General features: G+C 35.8%; 1 protein-coding gene across 4 annotated transcripts in view; it reads right to left on the bottom strand.

Annotated features, from left to right (window-relative positions):
- Positions 1-1,551: 1,551 nt before the first annotated feature.
- ERCC8 (ERCC excision repair 8, CSA ubiquitin ligase complex subunit) overlaps positions 1,552-17,376 on the bottom strand; it is a 78,564-nt gene continuing 62,739 nt past the window's right edge. For 3 of the 4 annotated variants that reach the window (XM_030467544.1, XM_030467541.1, XM_030467542.1), the window contains exons 8-12: positions 14,058-14,161; positions 12,082-12,206; positions 7,627-7,824; positions 3,589-3,675; positions 1,552-1,963 (exon numbers count right to left, since the gene is read on the bottom strand). In XM_030467544.1, coding sequence (XP_030323404.1) covers positions 1,895-1,963; positions 3,589-3,675; positions 7,627-7,824; positions 12,082-12,206; positions 14,058-14,161 — 583 coding nt within the window. In that variant the 3' untranslated portion in view covers positions 1,552-1,894. The remainder of the gene's footprint in view (positions 1,964-3,588; positions 3,676-7,626; positions 7,825-12,081; positions 12,207-14,057; positions 14,162-17,376) is intronic. The other variant, XM_030467543.1, reaches the window with a different exon arrangement.

Here is a 17,376-nt window from a genome sequence, read left to right on the forward strand (position 1 = left end):
CTTCCTTTTACTATCTTTTTCAGAAAGGCTCTTCCAAAAAAGCAGAATTAATGAAACGTTCTTAATTTTGAGTTTAGTTTTTATGATTTCTCACCTTTTAAAAATAAATATTTAATAATAACTAACTAAATAATATAAAAAATGTAATTCTTTTACCTCTCCCATTTTCTATATCATTCCCTGTCCATCACACAGCTGGTGGGTGGGTCTTTTTGTGAATTTTTTGTCTTAAAATCAACAAAATTTGCAGCACATTACAGATTATTGAAAACTGATTGAAAAAAACCAAACCACACTTATTCTTTCATAACTATTTATATTATTTACTGAGCACATTTTGTGTGTAATGCAGTTGGCATATACAAATGAATTGCACAATTGTGCATGCAAACATGTCATCTTCAAGACAAAAATCGTAATGTGTAATCTTTCTTCAAATTTGCCCAGGAGTTTTTCTAGTTTCAGCAGGAACAGCCACTACTGGTAATTAAAAACATCATTTGGAAAAAGATTGAAAATTCTCTGCTTTATTCGTGTAAAATGACACTGTTGGGTTGGTCCTCAAATTCAGATAAAACTTCTGAAGTCTAGCATCCTGCAGCTAATGATTTCACAGGGCATCTTCAGTTTTGGGTTTCTCTCATTAAATAAGCACTACATATAAAACTTGTTTACTTACATCATCCTCTTGACATGGCCATTTGCTATCATTTTACAACGCTAGACTCTAGACTGGCACAGAAACTGACAGCCTGTATCTTGTACAGATATTAAAATAAAGAAGCACAGTGAATCAAATCTAAAATGCATATTAATCATAGAAAGAATATACACTATATAGAGATTAAACTATCTTTCATTTACTTGTAAAATATTTTTTCCTTTCATTTGAATTTGTCGGCCTAATATCCACTTTGTTTTGGAAGGAATTTCTCCTCTACAGAGATGCATCTACATCTGACTGGAACTTCTAACTCTGAGAATGGTGACTACATTATGTCTGAATATGAAAATAGTGACTGAGATAATAACCCCACAAAGTTTCTCCCCTTCAAAACAGGGCAAGCGTTAGGATGACAACTTCAGATGAAAACAGTTTTGAAGGACTGCATTCAGTATTTCTAACTTGAAACATGCACCCCTCTCAAGTACTGTACTGTACCTAAAAGCCTGTTTCTGTCTAGTAACTCTTCACACTGGCTAGGGAAGTGAAAGGGATTCATACATGAAAAAATGATCTTACAAACTTGCTAACTGAAGCAACAAAAATAAAACTAGTTTCTACTCTTAAGTTTCTGAGACAGATTCAGGCACTAGTATATGGTATCATTATATAAATACTCAAATAGATGATCCCAGCTATACCTCTTTTCTGAGCTGAGCACTGTATTTATGGAGAAACTTAAGCAAAACTAAAAATACAAAAGAACAAGCTTAAAATCCTGCTGCTTTCCACAGCACATAAGCACTTGGAAATGGTGCAGCCTGCATAGATGAAATTAAGATGCAAGTATTTGAAAGAAAATTCTGCATCACATCTCTCGGAAACAGGGGTTATTCTCCTTATGTCTTAGTGACACTAGAAACAATGAAACATTAACTGGTCCCAAAGGCTTTTATTTTTCCTTTATCAACTGTCTGAAACTGAATAAAGTACACCTATGCATAAGGGTAAGGATAAAAGTCAGTAAGGGTGAAGAAGTAATCCTTTACTTCTAAGTATAACATAGAAGAAAGAACACAGAGAACAGTGAAAACTTTTATCTGAAAGATTTTGCATGAACAGAACTATACCAAAAATCCAGTCAGAATAAAGTTGAGAGTATCCAATTTTGTAGATGAAGTCCATTAACGCAGTGTCTGAATGTCAATTTTACATCAACACAATTGAAATTCAACCTTCCTCATCACTGCTGCTCCATGCATCTTCATATGCTGGATTTAAAGGCTGTTGAGATGGAGACTGAAGAAAATAAAATTTCTCTCAGTGACTTGCTTAATTAAATATAACTAAAATCAAATTAGGTTGCTACTAAAGGCAATTCTTAAATTACTGTACATAGACAAATTATTGTGTTTCTCATGAGTACTGCAGGTTTTTTTTTAACCACTTCTTTGGCCATTCTGCTGATTTGAAACAGGATAAATTATGGAAAAAAAACCTCAGTACTCTCCAATTTCAACAAAAAATATACTTGGGGCACTGAATGGAAGTTTTATAAATGTCTGGTATAAAATAGAGCAGACAGATATTACTGTGTTTGTTTTCAGTCACTGGTTTTGTGTCATTACTTTCCTGGCCAGGCTTAACTGAGCACTACTGTCTCAAGTAGTCCTGGCCTAATCCATATTCAACAACTATTCTCACCTCAGTCCTCCCTTAGGGTCAATCTAAAGTCTAAGTGCAGCTACACAGTGCACTCTATCAGTGTTTACTCAGAATTAAACAATAAATAAATTTTACCCCATCCTGGGTTCAGATTCTGGTCACAGAAGCACTTAAAATGGCTGTTCTAGCACATGAGGGGAAACAAGAACTAATGACCCGTGGACTGCAGAATTGTTTGTTTCAGAGGCATCTACAACATTTGCAAACAGCAGCTGTCATTCCAAATTTCAAAAGGTAATTCTAAGCAGAGATGGGTAAATTATCTTGTTGCTGTGGGTTTGCTTTTGTTTTTCAGAATTAAAAAAAAATATTCATACACATCTAAATTCTCAGATACAACAAAAATGTTAATTTTAGATTAACTGAAGACTTTTGGTTTAGGGTTTCTAATAGTTGAGACTGCCTTTTCTTATTACCTTAAGTATGGAATAGTTTTGAAATAAGTTGTCTTATAAAACAAATAAAATGTAACAAATTTTATGCTGCTTATAGTTTCCTCTTCCAAAGTGGAGCCTTTCAGCCATTCTAAGAAATTGAATTTTTGCATGTTTTTGCATACGCCAAAACATTAGCGCATCATGATTTTTAAACAACAGTAGTTTTCCAGACTGATTATGTGAACGGTTTCAGTTCCTTGTAATCTAGAATTTCCTATGCCAAATGTTTACTGAAATTATTACCCAGATCTAACTCTAAGAGAAAGTACTCTTGAAAAACACTGTTATATACAATCTTCCCTCTGAGAACATGAACCTTTTAAAAAAATCTGTTATATTTCTGCATCAAAATATTTAGAGATGAAGAGTAGCATCCCTGATTTTACTATGTAACACACTGCGTATTTTAAAACAGTTCAAAATACAATCATTGGCACCTTTCCAAATCTAAAATAGCATAAACTATAGAAAACATTAAGGAAATTAAGAAAGCTAAAGCAGAAGTTGAAAGACTTATATGACAAGTACTACTTTTAATAGAGAAACTGAAAGTCTGTGAAAGATTCTATTACACAATGAAAGAAAACACTCTTGAAACCCCAAATCAATCAAAAAGATTGCACAGAAAAAGTAGGTGATTCTCCTTTGTTACAAGTTTTTACAGATTTTGACGGTGAAACACATACTTGCTATTTGATTTCTACACCATCCCTACAAGTACAAACGCCATAATAAATATTGTTCATCTCACAAATTCTTTACCTTTTCAGAAATGTCATCAGGAACTGGATCTCGAAGAGATGGTATCCAGGCAAGGATATTGCAGTCTTTGCTACCACTATAAAGTTCCTTCAAGAAAGTAAGCAAAAATAACTTTGATACAAATGTACTGAAGAGTGACATAGATATAATGCTGGGTAAAAGAAGTGTATGAAATATTTATTTTAAAATAAAGACAAATATACAATTTCTAATTTGTAATATCACTTTTCCCAGATTGCTCAAGAAAACAGCATTGCCCACATTTCAATGAGCTTCCCTGCTTAACTGCACTGCTCTTCTCCCCCTCACTGCTCTTGAATATACATCTACTTTAACAGTTAGGAACGCGAAGTAAGTTATGTTCAGTGGGGGATTAAGGAAAAAAAAGTTTTTTATTAGAATTAAAAATTCTGAATCAATTAAAAAAATCTAGTAATACATGTGTAATATGAAAAAAAGTATTAAGTAAATGTAGTTTCAGCATGCCTGGGGAAGGAAGAGATCAAATAAAGAACAATTTGAAGCCTATATCCTGTTGTGAAGGGAAACATCAAAAAGATTTATTATTTTTAATATAAATAACTCTATTTATTAGGGTAATGACTAAAGACTGAGATCCCATTATGCAAGGCATTCTGCAAACACATAGAAGAAAATCTCTTCACCAAACAGCTAACAGCCAAATATAGCTCCATTTTCTTAGTTCCTTTAATAAAGGAATATAGACTTCTTTGTCACATTAAACTAAGGAAATTTTGATAATGAAAAATACTGCACTGTCTTTGCAGTCAATTTTGTGACAATAATGCCTCTATTTTCCAAAATGTTACTTAAATAAACTCACATGAAGATATTCTCATGCGTTCAATCTTGAATCATATTCCTGCAAAGTGTATTCAATACCTAACAACATTTGAGTGAGTATTTCCACGCATTTGAGCTGCCTGGGCAAAACGTATTTTCTGTATTCAGGCCAACTGTATGGAAATCTTGCTTTAAGCATATTGACTTTTACACTTAAATTAGCAACTCTCTGCCTATGTGCATATTATTTATATATTGATTCAACATCAGTTAAAAAAACAATCTCCTATACTATGCATATTTAATTCTACAACTGCACAAATTATGCTGAGTTTGTGCAGGAAGTTAATGCCTAATTTCTATAAATTACTTATGTGGCTAATTGTATTCAGCAGATCTGACATACTCATTTTTGTAAAACTGGTCCCATGCATGGAATTATTCATGCATAAAACACATACAAGATTATTATTTTATGAGAAACATACTATGTGTCTTGCTTAGACGAGCACAGATCAAATTTATACCAAAGTATTATCAGATCCCACTCTATCCTGCCATCAGTACTCAGCTCCTCTGTCTTTGACAGGATGCAGAATGTCACTAGAACTTTAAAGCTTTTTCTCATGCCAAAATCTCCCTGTAAACAATGTCATAGTAGCATTGGTATCCATTTAATATTTATTGCCACTTGTCTTACCTTCTGATGCTGGCCTGGCTAACATCTTCAGTTAATATTCACCACATTGAGTAATACTTAAAATTAATTATTACAACCAGAAACTCACACTTTCAAGTCAGTCAAAAGAGGAATCCATTGAGCCCCATGCATGTATATGGTACAGTTTAGAACACACCTATATTGTAGTATGAACATGCTCCATGCACACTTACGGTACAATATATGGAAATACTAAGCTTTAAGACTCTGATGAAAGATTACAAATAAAATCTAATTTAATTTTCAGTTATCTTTCCGTAATAGCCTATCACAGGACTTGCTAAATATCTTTGCAGATGTCACTGGCATTTCCTGAACAACAAAAGCAGCTATAATTTAAAGCAAAATTGTTTCTTGATGCCTATCTATCTAATATTTTATGATCTGTTTCTAGTGCATGGTGCTTCCCTCCATCTCTTTTCTGAAGAGAAAATGTAGGCCTAATTTGTTTACTTAAATTACTTAAGCACCTCATGTGGCACAATGTTATCTAGAATATCACACCCAATAGTAAACATCATCTCTGAGATTGCACAATGAAAATTTCCTCTTCCACACCACCCCTGAAATTACCAGCCTCCTATGAAATTAATGTCTCTTATCAAAGGGCTAAATTCTACCCTTCTTATTACTCAAGCAGACTAACATCTTATTAACTTTACAGAGATATTTACGTAAGAACAATTTAGGCCAACAATAATATAGTGGATTTTATGGCTCTGTTCCCAGAATCTCAAAAGGCATACATACACACATTAACTAAATCTCTCACCACTCTGTGAAGACAGCTCCACACAGTATCTCAAACACAAAAGGCATTTCACACAAACCTGGTAATTAGTTTGGACTTCTTAAGATTATAAATAGATTAATATCATTGGACTGCAAATAGCTAGCTGCTTGGGTGTCAGTGATCTTATCTGATTATATGGTTCCGAGCAAACGGAAGACAGTTCTCACCTCAAATTCATAATGACAAAGCTGAAGTTCCTTTTAAAGCCTATTCCAGTTATGAGGTGAAACAAAGATAGTGATTAAAATACAGTTGATTAACAGAAAGAACGTGACAGGCTGGCACCAGTCAACTCCAATCAGAAGTTTCAAACAGATAAAAATACTGAGAAAATACAAGGATGATATTCAGGGATGTCTGGGGACAGAAGAAAAATCTTAAAAGTCTATTAATATGAAAAAAAAAACCCAACTTAATAATGACTGAGACTCACTACCAGATTGAAATGGTAGAAACTATTCAAAAAAGATTAAGACCTTGCTTCACTTGAAGATAGTGTGCTAATTTCAAATGTGCAAATAAGAAAAATGTTAGAAAGCCATCTGCTAAACATTTCACCAGTAGAGGCATAACTTTTATCACATACTTAGAAGAGTTATCTACAAAATCTTCTGGATGGCTAAAGTTAATTTATGTTTTAATAGATATTGAAATACTATAACGCTGAAAGTGAGTTAATATGCCACTCAGGAAACAAGGCAGAAAGAAGCAAAATGATAGAGATACAAATGAACAAACACCTCTTTAATCCTAAAAAAGACAACGGAAGAAGTGATTAAATGATTGTTACTGCAGAGTTAAGATACAGGAATGTAAAAGCTGGTCAACATCGTTTGCAACAAAGCAGGTTTTGCCAAACAAAACATTTTATTTACTACTAGTGGCATCTTGATTCAATATTCTTGTAAAACAAGCTTTAACTGGGAAATCATAATTTCTATTGGAATTGTATGAAGACAGTTGACTATCTAATTGTCTCAGGGCAGAGAAGCTATTTGGAAGTATAGGTGTATATACAAATACATATCTGCATCACTGACAGTCAAAATAACATTATCACAGTTGACATAATGACTACAGTAATGTTACTACAGGAGAGTAACAACTTAATACAACTAAAGAGAAGTGCATTTAAAGAAAAAAACCAAACAGTCATAGTTCTAAAATATAGAACTGAACTCTTGAAAAGGGTTCTGAAAGAGAATCAGGAATCATAACAGATAATCAAATGAAGCTGGTGCCAACATAAACCTATAGCTATAGTGGTTGTTACAGTTCTTGTGTGCATGCTCACAGAAGTGCTCCTTTTCTAAGGATCTTAAAAGCCAAGATATGGACACTATAAATATGCATTTTCAGGGATGAAAAATATGATTTACAGTGAAATTTAAGGATTCTCATGTCTTCAGCTTATGAAAAAGATCACCAAAGATGACTTACTATAAACACACTAACACTTCTTTTGGGAAACTATTCTTAAAAATAAAGTCTTCTTAAGATAGTCAGGATCAGTCCAAAACCTGTGTCCCTTAGCTATAATGCAAATATTCCACCTCCCAGTGTTCTAGTATCTCACTGCCTGTTCATTTCAGAACTGCCTCCTATGTCAAAATCTTTGATTAAAGCACATCCCTGAAAAGTTGATGCCTTTTGTGCATACAGTTTGTCAATTTGCATAAATAGGCCAGGTTGCCTGGAATATTGTTTGTACTTTACTTACCTGAAAATTAGGTTGAAATACGCAGCAGTCAATATTACTATAATGTCCTCTGAGCATAGTTATCAGTTCTCCTGTAAAAATTGTATAAATAGCAATGGTACTACCATATGGTACAAAGGCAAACTCTGGATTACAGCCACAAGAGACAGCAAATTTGAGTCCTTTTCTACTTTCATTACAGACTTTTCCATAATTCACCTGTAAAATGAAGGATTAAAGAGTTAGCTATTAACTAAAACTACAGGAAATTACATTAAAAGGTAAATTTAATTTCTTAATACCCAATAAAATTAATGTTAACCTTCCCAATGTCAGTACAACTTGAGATTTCCAATTACAGCTGTCTATCAAGGGAATAATTTTTCTGTTCATTAGATTTTAGTCTCCATATCAACTTTAGGAAAGGGAAAAAAAGATGTAACTAAAAATCAGCAGCTTAGAAACACATATTTCTGTTGCATGCCAGACCTGCACTGAGCACCTCAATAATCACTTAAATTAAAGCTGGTTCAGGAATTATTGCCTTAAAACATTTTCCTAGATAATCCAACAATGATCTTCTCTCAGATATTGAACCTATTAGAAGAATTCCTTATGCCTAAGAGTATACAGTTATAAATCATGGAACAGTTCAGGTAGAAACGGATCTTTAAAGATCACCTAGTCCAACCGCCCCTGCCACGTGTACAGACATTTTTGACTAGATCAAGTTGGTCAGAGCCCCAACCAGCTCAACCTTGAATGTTTCAGGGATGGAGCATCTAACACCTGCATGTGCCAGACTGTGCTTCCATGTGCCAGACTTTCACTACCTTCATCCAAAAAAAATTTCTTCCTTACATCTAGTCTAAAACTATCCTCTTTTAATTTAAAATCATTAACCTTCATCCCATTTTAACAGGCCCTACAAAAAAGTTTGAAAGGCCACAATAACGCCTCCCTAAAGCCTTCTCCAGGCTAAACAACACCAACTCTCTCAGCTTTTCCTCATATGATTGGTGTTCCAGCCCTCTGATAATTTTTGTGTCCATCCTCTGGACCATCTTCTACAGGTTGATGTCTTTCCAGTGTTAAGGACACTGAGCTAATGCAGTACTGAAGGTGAGGTCTCACCAGAGCAGACCAGAATCACCTCCTGCTGCCCACACTTCTTTTGATACAGCCCAGGATATGGTTGTCTTTCTGGACTGTGAGAGCACATTGATGGCGTTTTTAGCCAGCTTTTCATACACCAACACCTCCAAAACCTTCTCTGCACAGCTGCTGTCCATCCTTTGACCCCCATCTTTTACTGATACTGAGGTTGCCCAAACCCTTGTGCAGGATCTTGTACTTGGCCTTTCTGAACCTCCAAGGTTCAGATGGGTCCATTTCTAGAGCTTGTCAAGGTCCCTCTGGATGGCAGCAGGATGACACAGAACAGAATCATCAACCTAGACAACACCCTAGGAATTTCTTAGCACATTACCCTTTGCTTGGGGAAGAAGGAGGAACACAGGAACAAAGGGAAAAATTCTGAATCTCTCCCTTATGAGTTACCAAGAAACAGCAGTTTAATAGGCAGTACAGAAACAACTGAACGGCAAGTAAAATGATGGCATAAATAAAGGGCAAAGTAAGGGATTAAAAGAGACTCATGAAAGAGAAGCAAATAAACAGTAGCTTGCTAAATTATTATGAACTATGTAAAAGTGATAAAAAAGCCTACCTTCTAACTAAAACTAAGCCACCACTGAGAAATTCAATACTGTTTCTGTAAGGGAAGTTGGGATAGGTCTAAGACCTGACTAGAGAGGTGTGTGGGAAGCCTTACAAACAAAGCAATATAGCTTACTAGCACCTGTACATTTCAAGTTATTGACAAGTCCTATATAGATAAAAATCTCACAAAGAACTGAAAGCGTAAATTTTCCAAACTTGCTAGGAAATATTCCAGTGGCATATATCAGTCTCAGTAGGTCCTATCAGACATCAAAACTGTATTACTGATAAAATTCAGAAATATATTTATGAGAACAGTATAGCTTGCTTATAAGCAAACTTTATTAAAACAAAGCACTAGAATTTTGACAAACAAAAGATAGTTATTAGGTTCTTTTAATGAAGAGGGAGAAGTCCACTACAAACACCTGAAACTCACACATTACTTTATAATTTTAAAGAATATTTTCTAATACAAATATCAGTGTTTTAAAAGTCGTTGGTACTACATGCATTGCATATGAAGTATTTTGTTTTCAAGTAGTATTGTCTTTAAAATTATACTCTTAATTTCTACTGAAAAACAGAGATTCACTTACAAGTACAATGTCAGTAAAGCTTCCTGGGTTAATTTTAAAGCTCCCTACCTAAACTTCATGGCCTATAGTTAAAAAAGACAGATATATGTATACATACATATATATATATACACAGATATATCTTAAATGTGAGATTGTCTGACTATATGCTAACAGATTTTTAAAGTTAAAAATATTCTAATAAAAATGCCTCGCTTTGTGCAGCTTCTTGATCTACTGCTACTTTCAATTCCTAAGTCCAAAGTTTGAGACAAATACAAGAATCAGTCAGCATGAGCCATGCAAGGAAGATTACTTGTTGCTCCATTTTTAAAGGATGCTATTTCATATCAAAGAGCATTTAGGTAAGAAAAGTTTAACAAAAAGGAATCATGAGAAAATCTCTCAATCATCATTAAATTGTGTTGAAATAGAGTTTGATTAGCACACAAGTAGGTTGGCATTTTTTTTAATACTGAGACAATATTTTAATAGGATGTAGAGCTTATGTCACATCCTTTGTGGATAATACTGCCCATTTTGTAAAGACTGTGTTTGTAAATACTGACTGTGTTAAGTCTTGTTAATGCTAGTCATTTTAAGAGGCATATTACTCTGCTAATAAAGAGCAATTAAACTCCTTTATACAGCATGTCATCTGTAATAGTAATAATTCCCAAGATACAACACTGCTTATAATAACAGCATGTACAATGAAAGGAAGGAACGGAGGCTGATAAAAGTAAATTATACAGATATACTCAGTGTAAATGTATCTGCTTGATAGAAGAACCACAGATAGCATGCTGCCAAAACAAGATCTAAAAAAGATCTTAAAAACTACCTTTCTCCTTTGAACATGGATATAATCATATCTTCTGTTTGACTTTTCCTATACTTAGTGAACAGGGCTATTTCTATTTGTGATAAAGCATGTAAGCAAGTTGTCTATGACTTCAATATACATTCCTCTTGCTACCTAACTTACTAACTATTCCTCTAACAATCCACTAGGCCCCAAATCTGGCATAGCACAAAAAAAAAAAAAAGCACAGCTTCATTTTTATCCCCTTTGAAACGTATAAAAAAACCATACAGACATCAAGAGGAGTGACTAGTAGGGGAAATAAAGTGACTATGAAGAGAACTTGTACTATCTGTGCATGCACTTACTTGTCTGCTGGTGCCCTAAATTTTTTTTTTAAGCAATACCTCTGGACAGGGAGCGAAAATGTAGTACTCTGGACAATATAATCCCCAACTTGAAAAAGCAACACAGGATCTAGCTATTCCATATCAAATAAGAACACTAAAATAGTCTACAAAACAAGTCAATGAACTAATGGGCACATAAAAAGAAAAAAACAGTGATCTAGCTGGTTACACAAGAGTAAACCAAAATGAATTATCTGCTTTGGTGATATTGATTTGAAGACAGAAAGATGTCTCAAAGTGCTCAGAAGCTGGCAAATACGAGTAACATGAAAACAGCTGCTTTCATTTAAGTGTCTGTAAGGAATTATTTTTGCTGTGCTCTGAAACTAAGCAGCAGAAGCAAAAGGTGAAGTATCTTCATTTCATGATAGTAATGGCAGACCATAGCCACAACTGACTAAAATCCCATGGAAACCAACTTATCTGGTTTATATCTTTCAGAATAAAAAAAGGAAACAGATTTTTTAACTGAAAAGAAAATTAAAAGAGCAGCAGCAGTAGTGATTTAATTGCCCCTCCACCCCAGTTTGGTTGCAAGAAAGCAAGTTGGTTGCAAGTGAAACCCTTAGGTATGGACAGCAGCCCTGTGAGTAGGTATACTTACAGCTAATACTAAAAAAAACCTAAAAAATATAAAAACCTTAATATACGGTGACCTTTGGCTGGATATTTAATACTGCCTGAAGTGCTTTCAGTTATGCTACAAAAAAATTACCTTAAAGTTACCATATTCAATCTTTAAGTAGATCCAAGCTTCTTCATACTCTTTTAATAGTAAGCAGAAATAAGAAAAGAAACCTGGAAAAAATGACTCACAAAATCTTTTAATGATGAGATTAAGCAGCTATATCCTTTTTGAAAACAAATAAATACCCAAAGTTGTAATGACAATTGCACAAATTACAAAGGTACTAAGAATAAGTGCAAGTAAAAACATAGCCAAAGATTCCTGAAAACTTACTAATGTGTTTTCTCCAGTGGAGCTATTCCAGAGTCGCATCCGATCATCTGTGCCAACAGTCAACAGATGAAGTCCATCATTCGTATAGCATAAACCATTAACTCTCCCATTGTGAGCAGTGTTTGCTGTCATGAAAAAGAGCTGGTTCAGATACCTACAGAAGGATTACTACTTTGTATAGATATTTTTGTTTCAATTGACAGTACTGAAAGTGCTGTTTAGAGGTTAACGTATCATTTAATAAATTAATAATTTAATTATTGGTTTATAAAACCAACTGGGTGGGAATTGGTTACTAGTGGTGTTCCTCAGAGCTCAAATTTATGGCTAGTTCTGTTCAATATATATATCAATTATCTGGATGCAGGAATCGAAAGTACCATTAAGAAGTTTGCTGATGTTACCAAAATGGGACCTGTTGACACTTTAGGCCTTGCAGATGGGTATAGACAGACTGCAGCATCAGGAGATGATGAATGGGGTGCAATTCAACTTAGGAATGTTAAAGCAGCTAAAGTGCTACCACAGCAAACCTGACTATGGTGCCCATTAATTAATTCACTAAAAAATGGATTAGGTGTCTCTGCAAGTTACACTGCAGTACACAATTTAGACATACCTCTCAGGTTTTTCAATGATTTTTTATAAAAAGGCTTAGCTGCATTTGCTATATTTCAGCTATATTTCAAAACACTTAATATACCAGTCTGATTGCCACTAAAACGTAAAAAACCATCATCTTGAACCTGTCAGACAGAGAAATAAAGTTGAGAAGAAAGATAGTGTTTTTGAAAAAGGCAACATGTCATTCAAAGGAATGTGCAAAATGGCACTAATTATCTTGGGAGTAACAAATTTTTCATAAAAGAAAATTTGTCCAAATTTTACTTTTTCATAAGTCTTAGATTTCTTCAGTGTTTTCATCCCAGTAATTTCTTCAATTACATTTAAATGTAGAATTTTAGAAAACATCTCTATTACCACACTACAACTTCTAAAGCAGAAAACTTGGTTATTAAAACAAATTACTGCTATTTCATATCCTTCTGTGCATTTTAGAAAACCAGTTTGACTTTACAGAGATTTGCATGTATTTTTCTCCTTGCAATTTAAGTTTCACTTAAGTCAGACTGATTTGTAGCTTTCATCACTATGATTTTTATGCTACACAAACCGGAGCCAAGATACACATTTTCTACTAAGGCCATTCCAAATACTATGCATTTTTACCTAATAATGACCGTTAAAGTGCATTTTTGGCCTGCCAAAATTAAATTTCTTTGTCTAGAATTGACCAAAACTCAAGAACTATAATTTAAAGTTCAGAAGCTTCCCTTTAATTTAGCTGTTCTGGTGTTTCTTTTTAGGCATGGAAATGTTACCTGAAGATAGAAAAAAATGTTAATATTGAACAAGGCACCATTAACAGAATTGACCAAACTAAGAGTAATTTAGCTTCCTATAAAATTAAATATAATCATAAATTTAGACTCCTACACATTTATGCAGTACACAAGAGAGAGAATGTTCTCAGAGCTGGAATCAAGGTTAATTTAAACAGGAAAAGGGATGTCCTTTTGAGGGTTTTGTTGGTGTTGCCTTTATTTCTAGAGGAAGATAATTAACTACTGGAACAGCTTATGAAGTACAAAGTGATTGCTACTTATTTGAAACAATCTACAGCAGGAATGATTTCTGCCTACAAAATGGATGATAAAATTTCTTGGTTCAGGGGGAAAAACATCTAGAACAGACACGATACTGCTCCCAAAGAGCTCTCTCTAAACAGGATTCCCAGCCACAAGCTCTGTCTCCTTAACAGTGGCAACTCAATAAAATTCAGTGGCCTGTGTTATGTGGTAGGTAACAACCAGATTATCACTACTCCCCATGTTGGTCTCGCACTCCACACATTTATAAAATATAAGAATGCTTCTAATTACATATGGGTTATCACCAATTTTGTTTTGCATTACCTGCCTCAGAAGATGCTTTGGACTTTTCTCCATTGTGCTGATCAAGTGTGGTCAGACATCCAGATGCTCTCCTCACATCCCATAGATTTACTCTACTGTCAGCACTAAGAAAAACAGATTTGCGTACATTAGGGAAATTGTGTGCACCCTGGGTCATTAACTGGTTTTGGCCAATCTACCTGACACAACCTGGTCCAGCAACTGTTCTGAACCACACACCATGCAATCCCATTCAAGCAAACAGAATTTTATTAGAATAAGACAGATTTCAGACATTCATTTACATGAATTAACAAATGTAGTTGTATACTACAGACACATAATACTGAATCTTTGTCTACAATACAATACACTTGCTTCTTTGTTTACAACATAACAATCTTGCATGCACAGATGAGCTGAATAAACTGTAGCTACAGACTCCATCATTGTCTGTAATGGCTGAGTGGGGACTCAGGCTCCTGTTATCACAGTTGGATACATAGACATAGGATGTTTAGGTCTATATGCTCTGCTGTGATATGATGCTATAGCAGAGAAACACTCAGAAATTGCTTCTTTAGGAACTCACTGGCTTTGTCTACATTATCAGAGTGGCACAAGGATCCAAAGGTTCAGGCTGCTGTGATTCATTCTGCTTCACAGGCTGAATGCTCAAGCTTTGGTCACACTGTGCCTTTGACAGTAACAAAAGCTACAATAACTGCTGGTACTAAGGTACAACGTGTAGACAGCAATACTGCAGGCATGCAGTTCACATGGCACCCTGCTGTGCAGCTTGATTTGAGCATTCCAGTAGTGCACTTCTGTGTGCACCATAAGGCTCCCATGTATATCTAGGAGTAAATTCACAGAGAAGACCACTTCCATGCACTAGGAAGATAAGCAGTCTATCTTTGTAGATAAGATAGTAGATAAGCAGTCTTCTAGCTGAAGTACTACATGCTTTTTTCCCCATGTTTTCTCAAATGAGATCAGTATGTTAGTACTGGAAATGCATATGGCATAATTATATCAAGTGAGCAAAGCAAAACCAACTGCTATTCCTTATCTGGTCTGTATCTGATTAAGCTAATGTCTAACTTGTTCTTTTGTGCCACTATCCACTAGGGATTGATTCTGTCAATTTCCAAGTGGCATTCCACATGAATATATTGACAACACATTATTTTGCTGCAGAAAAATATTCTAAGACCATGAACAGAGATACTACTGAGGTCTGAGCAGGCTGTAAAATGAGCAACAAGCTGCAAGAAATTCATTGAAATATAATAAAGAAGCTCTATACCTTTGTCCAGAATAAAACTCTGCAATTGTCAGTTGTCCCCTTCTAATGATGTATTATCTATTGGCTTATCTTTTCTGAGTAGTGATCAATGAAGAGTGGTCAATGACTCAGTGTCCAAATAAAGGCCAGTGTTGAATGGTGTTCCTCAGGGGTTGGTACTGGAAGCGGTGCTGTTTAACAGCTTTACTGGTGACATGGACTATGGAACTAAGTCCACCCTCAGCAAGTCACCTAATAACACCAGACTGTGTGGTGTGATTGATATACTGGAGAGAAGGGAGGTCATTTAGAGAAACCTTGTGTCCTGGTTTGGGCCAGGATAAAGGTGATTTTCTGTCTTGTACTTTTGCTTTTAGCTAAGTCTCTTATAAGTAGCTGCACTTGCTGAAATTAACAGCAAGTTTCTCAGACAGTGTCTGCTTCTAGGACTGATAACACTCTATGTTTATAGTTACTGCTAGAGACTGGTATGCAGAGCCAAGGACAGTACTCAGCTCTGATGAGAACATTTTACTGTCCAGGAGGATAAAGAGGTCCCACCTGAGCCCTCCTTTGGGGAGGAGCGGACAAGATAGATGCCAGAATTGACCAAACAGAGTATTCCATCCCATATACATCATACACAGTATAAATTTGAGGCATCACGAGAGCCAAGCCAGATTTCATGATTTCCTGCTTCCAGCTTCCGGCTGCCTGCCTTTCCTGCTTCCCTTCCTTCACCTGGCATCCTGGAAGGATTCTGTCCATTCGTCTGCCTGTGGTCTTGATCCGTGCCAGCCCATATCTGTGTGTTCCTGCCTCCAGTTCCCGACTGCTGCTGACTCCAGGAGTCCAGCCTGGACTTTCCCAGGGCTGCCCTGCAGCCTCGGTGCTAACGTGAGAGTTACTGGGGGGGGAGGGGGGAGGAATGTGGTTTCCATTTTCCTGTATATTTGTATATACTAGTCATTTTTCCTATTTATCATTACTGTTTCACTAAAGCTGCGTAGTTTAGTTTCCAACCCATAAGTCTTTCTCCTTTGTTCCCTCTCCTTTCTTTATCATGGAGGAGAGAGAGATTAATAGAGAGCGTCTGTTATTCAGTTTAATTGCCGGGCCAGTGTTAAACCGTGACACCTTGTCAGGCTTGAAAGGTGGGCCTGTGGAAACTGCATGAAGTTTAATAAGGACAACATAGAGGTGATTCTCCCTCTGCTTTTGTGAGATCTTGCCTTGCAGAAGGAGAAGCTCTTGGAGTAAGTCCAAAGGAGGGCCACAAAGATGCTCAGAGGGCTAGAGCACCTCACTTAAGAAGAAATGCTGAGAGTTTTCCTTGTTCAGCCTGGAGAGGGCTTCAGGGACACCTTACATCGACCTTCTAGTACTTGAAGGAGGCCAACAGCAAAGCTGGAGAGGGTAGCAAAGCTGCAGTACGAGGGTAGATTTAGATGAAAGAAATTCAGAAATTTAGATAGAAGACAGAAGTTAGGAAGAAATTCTTCACTATGAGGGTGGTGAGATACTGGAATAAGTTGCCCAGAGAAGTTGTGGATGCCCCCTTCCATAGTGTTCAAAGCCAGCTTGGGTGGGGCCATGGTACAGTGAGGGTATGTCCCTGCCCATTCAGGGGCTGTGAAACTAGATGATCTTTGAGGTGCTTTCCAACCCAAACCAATCTGTGATGATTTTCTCTAGTGTGTGAGAGATAGAAAGCATGGCTTCTCTCTGACTGTTCCAAACTCCTGTCAGAGTTATAGAATAGAATAGCATCTTACAGAGAAAGGTGAAATCAGGTTTCACATGTAAGCCACATAGAATAAAACCATATTGTCCCTTCCCTTAAGTGATCACACGCAAGCATTTGTCTTGGAAAATGGTCACATTTTTTTATATACAAGATTAATCCAAATCATCTTTTTAGCAGTAGTAATCAGATTCTCTTCACCACCTCTTCATTATCTCAGTGCTGCCAACTCTTGCTCTGTTGTAGCAGATTGCAAAACTGAGTTACGCTATTAGGAATTAGTAGATCATCAAGAGTCACAAGGAACA

This window comes from Calypte anna, chromosome Z, assembly GCF_003957555.1.
Source record: "Calypte anna isolate BGI_N300 chromosome Z, bCalAnn1_v1.p, whole genome shotgun sequence".
NCBI lineage: Eukaryota > Metazoa > Chordata > Aves > Apodiformes > Trochilidae > Calypte > Calypte anna.